Source organism: Typopeltis vanoorti, chromosome 3 (assembly GCF_054136105.1).
Source record: "Typopeltis vanoorti isolate ZY-2024b chromosome 3, IOZ_Tvanoo_1.0, whole genome shotgun sequence".
Taxonomy (NCBI): domain Eukaryota; kingdom Metazoa; phylum Arthropoda; class Arachnida; order Uropygi; family Thelyphonidae; genus Typopeltis; species Typopeltis vanoorti.
The window spans coordinates 100,614,473-100,630,148 of record NC_143551.1 but is presented as its reverse complement, the minus strand read 5'-3'; the positions used below and the strand labels follow the sequence as shown (position 1 = coordinate 100,630,148).

The 15,676-nt window shown below is 38.2% G+C and overlaps 1 protein-coding gene across 1 annotated transcript in view; it reads right to left on the bottom strand.

Moving 5' to 3' along the window:
• Positions 1-3,139: 3,139 nt before the first annotated feature.
• The window catches only part of LOC150108423 (uncharacterized), a 104,527-nt gene continuing 91,990 nt past the window's right edge, over positions 3,140-15,676 (bottom strand). Inside the window, exons 2-5 of the mRNA XM_090390463.1 lie at positions 12,985-13,205; positions 10,375-10,573; positions 6,725-7,186; positions 3,140-3,924 (exon numbers count right to left, since the gene is read on the bottom strand). Of these exons, the coding sequence (XP_090246589.1) occupies positions 3,590-3,924; positions 6,725-7,186; positions 10,375-10,573; positions 12,985-13,205 (1,217 nt within the window). The 3' untranslated portion in view covers positions 3,140-3,589. The remainder of the gene's footprint in view (positions 3,925-6,724; positions 7,187-10,374; positions 10,574-12,984; positions 13,206-15,676) is intronic.

Here is a 15,676-nt window from a genome sequence, read left to right as displayed (position 1 = left end):
ATTCACAAGAATGAAATACCTTTAGAAATTGCTCACTAAATATCTCAACTATATCCTCCGCAGTGGTTATCATTCCTCCGTTTTCACCAATCAATCCCATTCTACCATAATCATTCTTTCTTCTACTGGCGACATATCGAAAAACTCCTTAGGATTTTTTTTGGTCGCTTTAGCTAACTGCTGCTCATACTGCATTTTTGCTACCCTTATCAAGCTAGTCACCTTCCTCGCCTGCTCTTTGTACTTCTCATGCAACTGGTTGTTATATATACTAATTTTGTGTTTCTTCCATAATACCTTCTTCTTCCATATTGCATACCTTATCTCTTGATTCATCCATTTTACACCCACTCTGTTTATCCTCTTGACCCTCGGAATACACTCTGATATTGCCTCCACCAAATAGTTCTTGAGTATGGCCCAAGCAGCATTGATATCCTTTCCATCCAGTTCCTCTTTCCAATTTATTATCGCAAGCTGTTTCCTGAGCTTTTCGTAATTACCAGTCTTATAATTCCACATATATCCCTTTCTAACAGACGTCCTCGAATGACTGGTAACCCTGCACGTGATCACCTGTAATATAGTAATATTTTATAATATAATATTTTATAATATAGTAATATAGATATAGTAATTTTTTTCTCATGAGCAATTTTTTATAATTTTGTCGTTACTGTAAGTAGAAAAATTCTGAAATATGTGCTAATGTGAAGTTATGTAAAGGAATGCCTTTACACACTCTGTAAAGGAATGTTTTTTTTTTTTTTAAATATTCGAAAATGCATCCAGTCTTCTCTTTGCCTATTATGAGATTGTATAAAATCTGTTTAAATGTGACTGTTTGTTATTTTACTTTTTGTTATCAGATAAATAAAGATCGGATAAGATGAGCTTCTTATAATTCTCGTCTAGCTATTTTATGATGCACAAAGAAAATTTCGTGAAAATAAACGGATACAGTTTTTTTAAATTTAATTTAATCCTTTACCCAAGTTTAGGTAATTACATTAGGTAATCTACATTAGTTTTGTAGGCAAACAAAGTTTGCGTCTGAAGTAGTTCAGGACTGTGGCAACTCGTAGCAAAGGTGGCTCAAGCTCTCCTCACTCCTTGTCTAGTATCTCCCATAATGCAAAGCACATATCCTTGTGGACATGTATAATGCTATGCATTAAGGAAAGGGCCACTACCCAGACCGGTTTCGACCTTTATTGAGGTCTCTTCAGTGGGAGCCAGACCCAGAGGTACCAAGGTTGAAGCAATGCAGAAGTCATAATTCCATATACGAGTTGCCAAAATTTGTCACACCTTATTATTCAATTACTCTGGATTAGAGAAAGATGTTGGAAGTTTTTGTTTTTTTCACTTGGTTAAATTATAAATTATATATTTAGTTTAATCCTTTATCCAAGGATTAAACTTGGATAAAATATTAAACTAAATATATAATTTATAGTCTAACCATGGAAAAAAACAAGAAAAAACTTCCAATATTTATAATTATTCATGTTGCGTAAAAATATTATTTTTTTCCCTATTACAAATCTTTGAGCTGATGAATTTTATTTAAAATATTTGCCAAGCTGAACTCTGTGGAAAATGAAGATTTTATTTATTTTAATGAAAATTTTAGACAGTAAGTGGGTAGACTATGAATATCATGATTTCGTTCAGTTGTAATCTCGTGTAAGTTTTGAGGACAGTCTGAAATTAAGTCAGTTTAATGCGTTAATTTAAAAGAAAATAAACTGACAATAACAACATTTATTCTGATGAATACAACGACAAAATCCTCATCATACATTCGATGTTCAGTAACTTAAAATTGATCTTCGATGCAGGAATGAAATGTTCATTTGAGAATTCGAAGAAATCCATTGGACTCATTTCAAGATAAAAAAAATTCAGCATTATGTTATTACAACAATGCAAATAGATTTTTTTATTATTTTTTGTGCACATCAGAGAGAGAGAGAGAGAAAAAGAAACACACCATGCTCTTCAGTACGCATACTTTATAGGGTTTATCATTTCCCTTTGCATTCCAAAGGGACAGCACCTTCAACACATCAAAGTCTAAAACCTTTAAGTATGAATGGAATTAATGTTGGTATGTTACTACTACTACGCATTTTACGTTAACTGCTTTTGTGATTGACTTCACTGTTCTCGTTCAATTTGAGTTTGTTTAAAGAGTGAAAAATCTCTTCATCAAGTCTTGTGTTCGGCTATGCTTGCCAAACAAAATTTATTTTACTAGTTAGCTTCATCACTAACTGATTCGCATACAGACTAAAAGAACGAGGCGCTTCCAACATGATACGAATATTATTTTGGAAATATTTGGTCAAAATTACTTTCGATTTTGAGCTAGTTCTCAAAATTACCTCAGAATAAGGTCTGTGTATTATCTTTTTAACAGATATACCTTGTACACAAAGAGACTGCGGTCATTAACAATTGTAGAATTGTCAATGACAGGCAGATGTCAATCATTGAGATTGTAGAGGTTTTTTTTTTTTTTTCTTAAGACGGGTAACGTAAATAACAGTAGTCGTCTATCAGTTTTTCTCGAATCCTGACTTAGAATTCAAGAATAATCTTGAATTCATATTCTAAGTCCAAAGAAAATGAATTGAAACCTTTTCTGGATCGGTGGTTTTAAATAGCATTAATCTCTTTGAATTTTTTGAAAAAAAAAGTGCTCGCTCATATTTTTTTTTATTCCTAGCTTATGAGATAATGCAAGAACCCGCTTCGTATGAGACATGAAATTTATTTCGTTACTTCGTTTAGCATTTTTACATTTTTACAGACATGGTCATGCGAATGAAGTTTAATTGAAATTAACTACTGAATTCGTTCAGCGTTAAACGATGCTTATCAGTTCACTGTGAGCAAAAGTACCGAACGAAAATTATTTTACTGCTTTTTGTATAGTAACTCAAGAAAGCTCTGCACATTCAATTTGCTGCTCAACAATATCGAGTCTCTTTTAGTATTTGTTGGAACACTCACGTTATCCTAACTTTAGCATCTCACTGGTACGTATATTTTATTTATATTCAGATATTGTATTCAAATGACTATACAATCCTCCTCGAAATCTTTTTAAAGTATTTATTTCTGTGAGTGATTTCCGCTTCATTCCTGCACCGGATCAGATAATAAGGAAACACACAAGAACACTATTCAGTTTATGACGTCTTTGTTGCCATGAACGTATGAAGGATATGAATCCTGTTCATGATTAGCTGACAGATAGCATTGCGGTAAGTGGTGGGCTAACATCACGCTATTTGCACCTTTCCAACGAGTCCTGTGGTTGGTTCAGTTGTAAATAAACCAAGCACTAAACTACCAGCTAAGCGAGGTTAGGCCTAGCTCTGCAAATTCCAGCTGACTACACGGGATTTTCCAAAGGGTGTCACATATCCGTTTGGAAGTCAGAAGGGTGGATATTTTAATGACCGGGCTCTTTTGGCATCATTGTTAATCCAAACATCTTGAAGCAGCTCTCTTCAGTTTCGTCTGCAGAGTTAATTGTACATAATTTCTCTTTTAACAGGTTTAAATTTGAATAACTTCACTTTGGGGCGAATGCCAAGTCCTTCCTGCCGTTGCTGTAGACTGCCGAATAAAAAGTTGCCTGACCAGCTGCAGTGGTCATCCCTACTTGCGGAAGAGTCGGAGTGCCAAAATATGGACAAGGAAAAGTCACCATCCCGGGTACCGGCATCAGTCTTGGAAGCGAGAAAGCCGACAGTCCTGAAGACGGGGAGGTGGTCCAGCAGTCAAAAGGAGACGTTGGAGAAGCGGTGAACATGAACGGTTGCGAATGGAAAGCTTTGCTGACTTCAGACGAGGCGGTCGGGCGATCAGTTGAATCTGTTCTTCTGGCCTTTGTTGTGGATGCTTTCTCTGCAAGGAAAAATAAGGAAAACATTAGTCACAACATAATGGTACAACGCAATCTGTGCATTTCACATCTGTTTGTTGGAGAACTGCATAAGAAGTGCTTTAAGAAAGTGAATATTCTACAGTGTTGGAGACTCTAAAAAAATGATTAATCGAAGAAGTTGTAAGCATATTCATGCGACATACAAAAAAAAAAGTAACAACTGCAATAAACTGGGAGAAAGGTTGCAAGCATTTTTAAATAATGCATCTTTTTTTCATTATTTTGTGTGATAAATTTACCTTTTTGCCTCACATAATAACAGTTTTGCAACGAAAAGCTGTTACGAACCAGTTTCCTGCCGTGTCGAGTCGTATTGTATTCATAATGAGAAGTGAGCTAATATTTATAAATAAATTCGTAGTTTAAGCTTCACCGGGAGCAACGGAAATTTCAGTATATAACAAAGCCAAATAAATTTCTAATCCGCGGTATTGCGTCATCTTCGAGAAGCGAAGATCAAAATTACAATTCAGAATAAAAGGAAATGGGCAGGCTCTTATCGAATTCATTTTGGACATGATTAATATCACCATGGTAACTATCGATTGGAGTTACTTGGCATCTTGATAATTAAACAATGTTTACAGTTTTCCGGTTTAAGCGCACCTCCTTTTGCTTCCATAATCAATGATCACTTGTTAGCACCCGCCGGGGATAGTTATCATCCTGAGAGGTAAGCGACATGTGACAGCTGTTGTGGCATCTGCATTCTCACTTATCTCGTGCGCCCACAGAAGAATACGATTTCGTTCGCAGCTCATTATTTCCACTTCAAATAAACCGAGAAAACCAATGGATGAAGTTTAGTCGCAGAACTGGACTTACTGCGACATTGGCGTGGCTCGAGGAACACCTGCCGACAGTGTGCTCCGTATTTGCCACGGACACGTACTGTGACACGAAAAACCTTGAACATTTTTTTTAGGGAGTGGAAGAGAGAGAGGGGGGGGGAAGAAGGTGTTCTTGACGATAATCTCAGCTGCTAAGATGTGTTTCGGGTGGTAAGGTGTTGGAAGGGAGATAAGGTTGTTTGAAGGTCAGCTAATGATAGGGTCGGTGGCAATAATCTCGCGAGAAGCGAGTTGAATGTTGTTTACGAGGGAAGAGAAGCTTTTTTTTTTTTTTTTTTGATATGTTCTTCTCACTAATTTTATAATTTCGCATGTAGTGAGGTAGGTTATTAAAATCGGTGTAAGCATTGTCGTCACTGCTGATCTAACTCGGTTTTTTTTCAAAGTCGAATCGTCCTGTTGTTAATGTCTAGGGCGAATTTCAGTTTTTTACTTGACTGCTAAATACTGTCAAGAAAAGATGGAGAAAATGCTTATCGCGGCGATTGAATTGCTTCGCGATATAGCAAAATAGAGGTCCCATTTAGCATAGGATAATGTTCTAATATCTGGAACGGTATCTTCCCTAAACTTTGTGTCTTGGTACAGGGATCACGAAATGGCGGTCTACATCTGGACTGCTGAAGAATGTTTCTAGGATTGAGGGTGATTGTCATCCACAGTCCTTCAATATATACAATGTTAAAAAGTATATAAAAATAGTTTGCATTTTTGTAAATTATTTTTATATAGTTTGATATAAATAGCATGTGTACATATTATATATATTGAATGCCAGTCATCAATCGAACGAACAAATATTGAGTTCAAATAACTCCATATTTTGGGAGGGGGTGGGTAATAATTATAGAAAGTGTGCCATTCTCCCCCCATTAATTAATGTTTAATCTGCTATATAATTCGTAGATCTTTACTGAATAATAATTAATACAAATAAAACGTCAAATATATGAATTGATTTTTTTCTAAACTTTCTACTGACAAAACAAGTAGCAGCAGATATTACGCATTTTTAAGAATATCTCATGCTTTGCAACTTTTAATTCCTGCAATACGTTACTGCAAGACGGATGTTGTTTGAGTAGTATTGATTAAAACTAAGCTATATAATGTCACAACGAATTAAATATTTCTTGCTAAAATGTCTTTATTTAGTGATAGCACGCTGCCTTAAAGAAAAAGTCATCCCTGAGCTGATTAAATTTTGAAGGTAACGCACCGAAGTAAAAATCTCAGAGCCAATGTAACAATTGAAGACATTCTGGGGGGGGGGGAAACAATTAGGCAGCTCAATTTTTGGTCGAAAATTGAGTTATAGATTGCACTGACTGTATGTAAAAAATTGCTGAATAGATTGGGGTAATAAGGAGGCAGCTCCAATAAGCCAGAACAGAGTTAGAATGATTCAAGTACTTGCAACCTACAACGTTCATGATTTCTTGTAAATATTTCATTGTAATTTTCATAAAACTGTGTTGTATACGTTGACAAAACGTTTCAAGTAACAGCGTAAATTTTTTTTTGGAATATTTTTTAATTTCTAAAAATTGATAAAATTGGAGCTCCCCCCCCCCTTCTAGTGGTAAAGTCTTCAATTGTCTGATATGCAAGTGTTCCGATTCTTTGAAATTATCTCTGTAGTACCTTATAAATTGTAGTAAATTGTAATATCTCTATAGTACCGCTTTTCAAGTTGTTTTGCCTTTTGGGAACATTTCCAAGCGATAAAAAAAATCAATCCGAAAAGTATTTCGGAGCATGAAAAGTGCACATTTTTTTCCTTTTTTAATTACCTTTAGTCATCATTGTAGCTTATAAAAAAAAAAAAAAAAAAACAGCCTCGTTTTTCTGTATGTTAGAAATTTCACATTCAAGCTTAATATAGAATTGATTGTGGTAAAATTCTTACCAGAGACATCTGATGTGACATTCAGGGTTATCTCTTCGTCATCTTCCGACATCGAACGCTGGTGCTTCGTCCTCTTCGAAAGTGACCCTTCGGACTTTGGTTTAAGAATCTCATCGATAGAGTAAGGATTGCTTAGCTTTACTTTGGTGTCCAGATTGCGTGTCGTAACGTCTTCTTTTGTTTTGTAATGTACGCAATTCGAGGAAGTGGATGCAGTGACTCTGCTGATGACCGGATGACATCCGGTGTTTATTGCTGTTACAGTAGCCGTAGATGAAGCTGCTACCGCTTCAATGGTGGATGGGTTAGGATTGCCGGGAAGATGTAGGGACCTAGTGCAGTCGGTGGCTGTGACAGCTGGTTGGAGAGACGAGGCAGGAAAGAGATAAGGAGATGGGAAATAAGGCAAAGGAGGAAGGGACAGTTGGCTCTCCGGTAGCTGAGACTGGTGGTGGTGATGATCTGCAAAAAGAGAGAAAAGAAAGTTATGAGTTTGGTAGAAACGCGCCATTTAATTTCTTAACAATCTGTTTTCGTGTCAAGTGAAATGGTCTATAGCTGACAGAGTTATAAGAGGAATGTATTATCCTTGAAGAGAATTTAATAGGTGAAAAGTGTGAATAAGAAAATCTTTATATAGAACTCCTCGTAGGTGTTTACATCTCTTTGGATTAACTGTGCCTACAAGTAAAGCCTACAAGAGATTCCATTCATCTTTGAACATTTTTTCTTTCGTTAAGTTATTTTATACGCGTTGAAGATTTTTTGAAATAAATATTACGCGTGGGGTATATGCTTAATATATTCTTGATAGAACATAAAATTAAATATGACGACATTGCAAGAAAAAGCGTTAAACAGAGTTTGAACAATGAAATCTGTCGAGCCAACATTTGCATTAATTGGTGACAAACGCACCCTAGCTGAAACAGAAGAATGAAAGTTTCACCGGTGTGCTAGTGCCGGTTGGCATTGATTTGACTTGAAGTGACACCTCTTGTAAACTTGGTTCACAGATTGCAAAAACAGACGAAGAGCAGTTAAAATTCCATAAGAAAATGGACAGCAGTATGGAGATTTTATTGATAAAACGAATCAAAAATGCATTCACGTTTCACTCTTTTAGTAAATTTTAGTTTATTTTTGCATTATTTTTGTATTATCTTATTAGTTTTGAATTACTTTCGTCTTATTTAATTTTGCCTTGTCTTGAATTAATTTAAGGTTATCATATTTGTATTACCTTACAAAAGAGAGTGACAGAAAATTTTGGAATAAATGTAAATTGATAGTTGTGAACGTGAACATGAGCGATGAAGGAAGAGAGAGAGAGAGAGAGAGAGAGAGAAGAAGAAGTTAAAATTTTTGCAGCATATTCGTGTTTAGATAGTGTCCCTTTCAAAATGAAGTGATATGAATCCATTGGAATCTTACTATAGAAGGTCCGCAGTCAGTATCCATAATATTGTGCACCTAAATGTCCTTGACTCCACTGGAGCCAGGCCAAGTGTGAAGTTACAATTTAAGGTTTATGCCTTACATTCCACAGAATATTGTGTGCCGGGAGAAAAATAGTGTTGCTGCATCGTTGATGTGACGCATTTTCATGTTTCAGGCTTTTAATCACAATGCAAAGGAAATATGCGTGTCCTAAACGATGTCTGTTCTTATTATTACAAGATGCTGAAACAGCACCACCATGAAATTCTTCTCGATAATATAATTTAAAATAAGCACTGCTTCATTCTTAAGGAATCTCCTATCAGAATACTTTATCTAGAGATAGCGTAAATAAAAGGAAATCATTATAAATGCGATAGTGACTTGACTTCTTCTGCTTCGTTTCTCATTATTATTCCTCCCCCGCTTCGTTTTCAGCTAAATCTATGACCCACAATAGATAACCATCAACCAAATATCAACCAAAAATCCTTAGATTGCGATTTGCAGAAATAATTTTCCAGCTGGAGAAATACGTTTCATAGAAACCTATCTAGCCCTGAAACTCCTCGATGGACTTTGTCATCTTTCAAATCTTGGAATGATATTGTGTGTGGTGCTCTATTCATGATGAATTAACATGTAATTTGTCATGAATTATACTATATGTTCTCGAAATATTCGTGTAGTTCTTTAACATTCATTTCTCTGTCCTGTTATCTGAATAACCGAGAGTTTTAAGAACGGTGTTACTGAGACGTAATCAATTTTATAACCTTCTGCAATGTAAAAAAAACAAACAAAAAAACCATTTATTATTTGCGTAGTTTAAGGAACTGTTCTTCCTTTTCTTTGTATTAAAGAAAGTAAAGATCAGCGAACAAAAGCGAGAATAGCCAATTAATGATTTCTTGATTAACAGTTCTCCATCGATTCCTCGTTATGTCTTATTTTAGCTGGCGTTAAATAATAAGCATTGTCGTGTTGTTTGTATCTGCAGTTATCTTTGGCTGAAGTTCAAAACGGTGACTGCAACTTTCAATGACGCATCACTTGTGTGTTATAGTCATTAAATAGGCTTATTGCAAATAACGAAATCGTAAAAACGGATGTTCTGTTCAACACACAGATGTTCTCAATGTAGTCTTCCTTGGCTGAAATTAGTATCCTCTCATTAAAAAGGTGAAGAATTCTAAGAAGAAAACAAACTACGTTTCACTTGGTGTTATTCATCCTGTTGTAGCTTTAATCTCTAAATCATTATTTCCCCTATGGAACTTATTATTTTGTCATGATATCAGTCAGAATGCAGAAAAAAAACATTTTATTGAAATCGTCACAAATTCTGTTCGCTTTCGCTTTGATCAAATAACGTTATCTCCAACTAAACTCTGTGTGTGTTCCTCTGACTTAGCTGTAGGTCGAGTGGTTATTAATTAAATCCCCGCCTTTAGCTGTCAGGGATATTAAGCACTGATTACGGGCTGACTTTCTGTGTAGTGATAGTCGTCATTAAGAAATATATCCAGAGGATATGTTACTATGGTAACTACCACTTTCCGGTAATAATTCCCAAATATTCAACCTCCTCTTCTTTGTGTCCTTGGGGGAAGAATGCCATTTTTTTTTTTTTTAAAGCGATTCCTTAATTTACATATAATTGTCACGGTCAAACGGCCAAACGAGGCTCACAAAACCAGTTCGGCTGCACTGTCTGCGACACCTGGTGTAGGCATTGTCTAAGATGGTGGAAGGGAACAGCTACAGAATGTTAAACAGGACGCCACTTTTTTTTTATTTTATTATTTTTTTTTATAATAGTGGAGCGGAAATACAACTGTTTAAATCGATGACTTACAGTCATGTCACAAGGAAAAAAAAAGTTCGAACTCATTAAATGGAGTTTCACATGTTCATTAGGAAGACTGATAGCATCGCTGCAGATAGCAAAGCATAGCATTTTTTTAGAGTTAATTGCTTTAAAATTCAGAGGGCGTGTTGGTGCTTGTATTCGCTGATTATAGATTTCAATGGGTTTATGGATACATTGTTCTGGATATGGAGACATCATCATGGATTCATGATTCATTTATGGATACATCTTGAGCCGAATATGGAAGTAAATAGAGAATTAGAGTCATTACACTTGGCTTGCGTTAAAATACGGTCAAGAAAAATAATTTAGGATCTACCAAAGAAATAATACTCACTGCCTGATGGTACCGGATCGTCATTGACGAGGTGGCCGCTGTTACGAAGTATCCTGTTGATTGAGGAAACGCTGGGGATCGACTGTTCATCGCATACTCTCTGATTCCTTAACAAGTCTCGTATCTCCCATGCGAAAATCGAAGGATTTTCTTGCTTGTAACGGAGGATCTTTCGTACAACATGGGGAGTGGCTACTTGCTGTAAGAAAGCATCAACGGAAAGAAAATTAAGGGAAGTGCCGCTGAAAGGAGTATAAGAGGAAAACTTGAAATAGTATACATTTGCAAGAGACAAATTATATCACAACACCCAAATAATAAAATTCAACCTCATTCAGAATCTCGTAAATTATCGATGCCTTTATGCTTCACGTGCATTTCATTTCATTTGGAAATATCTGGTTCAAATCCGGGCTACGACGCAAGGGACTTGTATAAGGGTTTTCAATGTAAAGGTGAGTCAGCTGGTCTTGTACAGTGTTGGGGGGGGGGGTTGCTCTCTGCAGGACAGAGAAACTTGTCGAACACATGCAATTAACAGACATAATGCTTTAACTTAGCTTGAACATTAATTTCAAATAATCCATAATCCAATATTATCGGAATAGTTGCGAAAGGTAAATTAACTTTCGCAACCATTCCAGGGATAATTTACATATCCACTATGTAAATTACCTCTGGAATGGTTGCGAGTACAAGACGTTTGTTGTAGCCTCCGAGGATGGGATTTAATTTCGGCATTTATGTAGCCGGACAGATGTCGTCCGTTGATGTATGATCACAGAAAGACGGTGTGTAGTTTCTTATTTTCTTTAGCCGTGATCACCGAGGCTACATGGTTGTATAGCTGCAAGGCTCTTGGAAGATATACTGTTCTGGAGAAAATTAGCTGCCTGACCAGTGAGGTGAAATATTTTTATTAAGAAATATTTCACTTATTAACTAATGATGTGCAACCAACAATGACTTCCTTTGCTCTCTCGAGACAGAAAACTATCCGTATACTATTTTATTGCAAACAGTATTCATGTACGTTATCCGCATGGAATTATTCTGCTTTCCGGTTCGATAAGTATGTACGAGAAAGTAAATAATCTTGTCGGTCACCCACCTAATCTTTTACTCCATTCTCTTGAAATTTATTCTCTTATCTCATGAGTTTATAATTCAGTCACTTGGTCTATCAGAAAATCAACTGTATGTCGTGAAACAGGTTCATGGTTACAGCCAACATAAGAGTGTGCGTGATATGAATGATATCGAACTCATTGTTCTCATTTATTCTCGGAGCGTGTCTACGATGATCAAATCTGCATGTTCTAGTTAAATTTTCGATGTGTGTGCTGTAAGATGCTGAAATTTGAATTTCAGCATCTTACATCTGCTTACAAACAAAGAACAAGAACATGCTCTAATTTCATTGGAAAGACCAGGATTCGATTCTCCCTCATAGTGCCAGAAGACATTAGCATGCTTTTCAACTGAAGGTGAGTTTGTCGATTTGATTTGTAGGCAGTTCTTCCGCATTAAAGCTTCGCCACCTTCACTTGAGTGTCTTCCTGGAATCCGTGATATTCTCCCATCTCAAACTAAATAAACTGACGAGATCATGTTAGTCGCTTTTTTGCACAATCTAAATAATCAACTAACTCCCCCACCTCTTGCCTTTACTCAAATTGTAAATCTCAGATTAACTCAAGTTCAAATATTTGAAGGTTCTGTGGTATACTGTAATATGTAATATTAAAAAATTAGAATAATAAAGCATAAAAAGATTTCGTTCTTGGTGGAACAATGCATTTTAAACAGAAAGTAATGTAACCATCATCTCTGACCAAAGTGAGGCAGTTCGTATCAAAATGAAACCAAAGTCAATGTTTTCTAAATAAATAAATAAAAATAAAAACTTCACACAGTGCTGTTATTTCATCACACTTTGCGAAGTACTTTTCTTGTTTTAGAGGGATTTTGTTTCACATTATGGTTTAAACAGAGTCGTATAATACAGATGAGCATTTCGAAACCTTTGTATAATCCTCATCGGTACGCAAATAACAACTCTTTAGTAAAGTAAAAGCTCGGTTGGTTGCTGAATTTAAAGTTCCATACTCTTTTAAAAGTTATGACATGAATCCCCAATTCTATTTTTGTACAAATTGCTGTAACACTTTGGTTTTAAAAACAAGAGATGCACATCCTTGACTGCAGTACAGTAACGAGGGTATGAAACGCCTGTGGCAAGTTTCTAACTTGCGTCCCCCTAACCCAAAAATGACAAAAATTTTGAAAAATTTAAATATAACAAGTTAAATTTTACTAAATGCAATATGTTAAATATCTACTATTAACCCTATCAAAATGAGTTGCAGTATGTTGCAGAATTTGTGTGCCTAAAGCGGTGTATTGCCGAAATTTAAAAATACAATATAAAATAGCGGACTTTTATGTCTATTTATTTATTTCTATTTTTTACATTTTTTACGTTTTGCGCCCCAAACCTAGTTGCGCCCGTGGCGGGCGCCCCTTTCGCTACGCTCTCGTTACGGCACTGCTGACTGCAACAAATAGCAGATCGCATAGGAAAAGTTTAAGTAATCACTCAATAGTTACCTTGGGCTTGCTGCCTCCAATAGATCCTGGTTTGATGGATCCAGTCTCGTAGAATCTTGTCAGTATTTTCGAGACGCATCCGTGAGACACCAGAAGTTGCCTGGAGATATCACATGGTCTCACCCCCATCAAGGCCAGTTCCACTATTCGTCGACGGACATAGTCAGGTAGTGGTCTGCCGTTAACGAAGACTCCTCCGAGTTGATTAACGCCAGCTTGTCCTGAAAGTAAGCACAAAAACGATTTTATTTCAAAAATACAACTAAGAAACAGTCTCCCACCCATTCCCCTCTGTCATAAGTCACGAGTTCTTTCAACTCGTTTTCATTTGTACTTGTTTGATTAGATTATGTTCTCACACTTCGGCTTTGTCAGTGCTTAGCATTATTTTGCGAATAGAACTTAAAGAATTTTAATAATCCATCTTACTGGAGTTTTAATATTTATAAAATATCTGTAAGAAACTGAAATGAATATCTTTAGAAGTGTCCTAATCATTGCGATACCAAGTAAAGCATGTTATTTGTTTGTCCGTTGAACTTATTCAACCGTTGGCCTCAGTCTCATCAACGAGTTCGCGTGTCAGCACAAATTGGAGCCACACTGGTCCGAAGCCGAGATGACGGGGGGGGGGGTTCCTATTAATTATAAACTTCCTTTCAGAATACTGTTTCCCCCTCCTCCACTAATCACAAATCATCTGTGTAATTCTCTCTCCCTTCATTTCCGTCGCTTTGCTTCCGCCGGGAAGTGTCGTGACGCTGTGCTTGTTCCACATCCCCCACCTCCGGGGTTACCAGCTGGCTTGAGACACAGTCCCTGACTGCCTTAGACAGTGACTTATGATGTTGTAATTCTAGGTTATAAGGGCACAATGAAAGGGGGGGGGGGGGTAGATTGTTTGCTGCAAAACTCGGACCGTGCTAGACCTGGTTCTAAATTCTAATCTGTTATTATTATTGATCCCCTCCCCTCTTTATATACCCCGAAGATACAAGAAAGGCGGAATAATTAAGGGGCGATGAAAGGAATAGTTAGGAAATACGTTAATGGTCTTAATAATGACCCAGTAAAGTGATTTGTTCCGATATTCGAAGTATTACCACCTGATGTCAAGGTTCGGTCACATTCTGGTCAACGGAGCAAACAACCATGTTACCGTCATATCTTGAGATCCCACACTCCCCCCCCCCCTTCCCTTTGGGATTATCATCAAAAGCGGCTGCGTCATGTCAGTGGTCATATTATAAAGCTATTACGGAATGGGGGGGGTGGGGGGGGGGGGGGGTGGGGGGGGGGGGGGGTGGGGGGGGGGGGGGGTGGGGGGGGGGGGGGGTGGGGGGGGGGGGGGGTGGGGGGGGGGGGGGGTGGGGGGGGGGGGGGGTGGGGGGGGGGGGGGGTGGGGGGGGGGGGGGGTGGGGGGGGGGGGGGGTGGGGGGGGGGGGGGGTGGGGGGGGGGGGGGGTGGGGGGGGGGGGGGGTGGGGGGGGGGGGGGGTGGGGGGGGGGGGGGGTGGGGGGGGGGGGGGGTGGGGGGGGGGGGGGGTGGGGGGGGGGGGGGGTGGGGGGGGGGGGGGGTGGGGGGGGGGGGGGGTGGGGGGGGGGGGGGGTGGGGGGGGGGGGGGGTGGGGGGGGGGGGGGGTGGGGGGGGGGGGGGGTGGGGGGGGGGGGGGGTGGGGGGGGGGGGGGGTGGGGGGGGGGGGGGGTGGGGGGGGGGGGGGGTGGGGGGGGGGGGGGGTGGGGGGGGGGGGGGGTGGGGGGGGGGATACTTTTTTGGGAAGAGATCGATGGAAACGCTGAAAGAGCCACAAGTTGGGGATATCTGAACATTGGCATCATCCTCTAAAGCAGTGGTTCTTAACCTGGGGTGTGCACTTAATTTGTGATTAAATGTGTGCACCCCGGGGGGTACGAGAGAAGTTTCTAAATTTTGACCCAGATTCGATGGACGACAGCTATTTAATAAAAGACGATCTTATTGAAATACGAGCCAATGTACGTATTCAAATAGAATTTGAAAAACTGGACTTAGAACAATTCTGGTGTACACAGTTAGAACCTTATCCACAGCTGGCAAAAGCAGCATTACAGACACTTTTACCATTTGCCACCTGTATGAAATGGGATTTTCATCACTTTTGCACATAAAAACAAAAGCCAGAAATCGCTTAAAGGCAAGTGATGACTTACGTGTGGCTCTTTCAAAAAAGGAGCTTCAAAAGTATTATTATGAATAAACAACAACAACAACATAGCCATTAAAAATTGAGATATTGTTTTGTATGTAAATGTATGTGTTTATTTTTCAATAAATAAATTATCTTGCAATAGGTATAATTTCCTAAATAAAGAAATAGAAACACATTTTTCAAGGAGGTGCGAGAACTGATGTTTAGATTCAAGGGGTTGCCGATCACTAAAAATGTTAAGGCCCACTGCTCTAAAGGTACTGAAAGTTATTCGGGGTAGGGCTCCACAATATACTGTGCATACAGACATTTTATATACACATGATTAATAATCAGTAACAAACGCTGCTATTTCAATCATTTAAATAGTAATTTAAATAATTTAACATTACTCTTGGAAGAGTTAGTAAATCCGCAAACATATGCAGCATAAAAACAAGAAAGAACAATAAGAAACAAAAGAACAAAATATGTACAAAGAACAACAAACAAAACGGTTAGTACT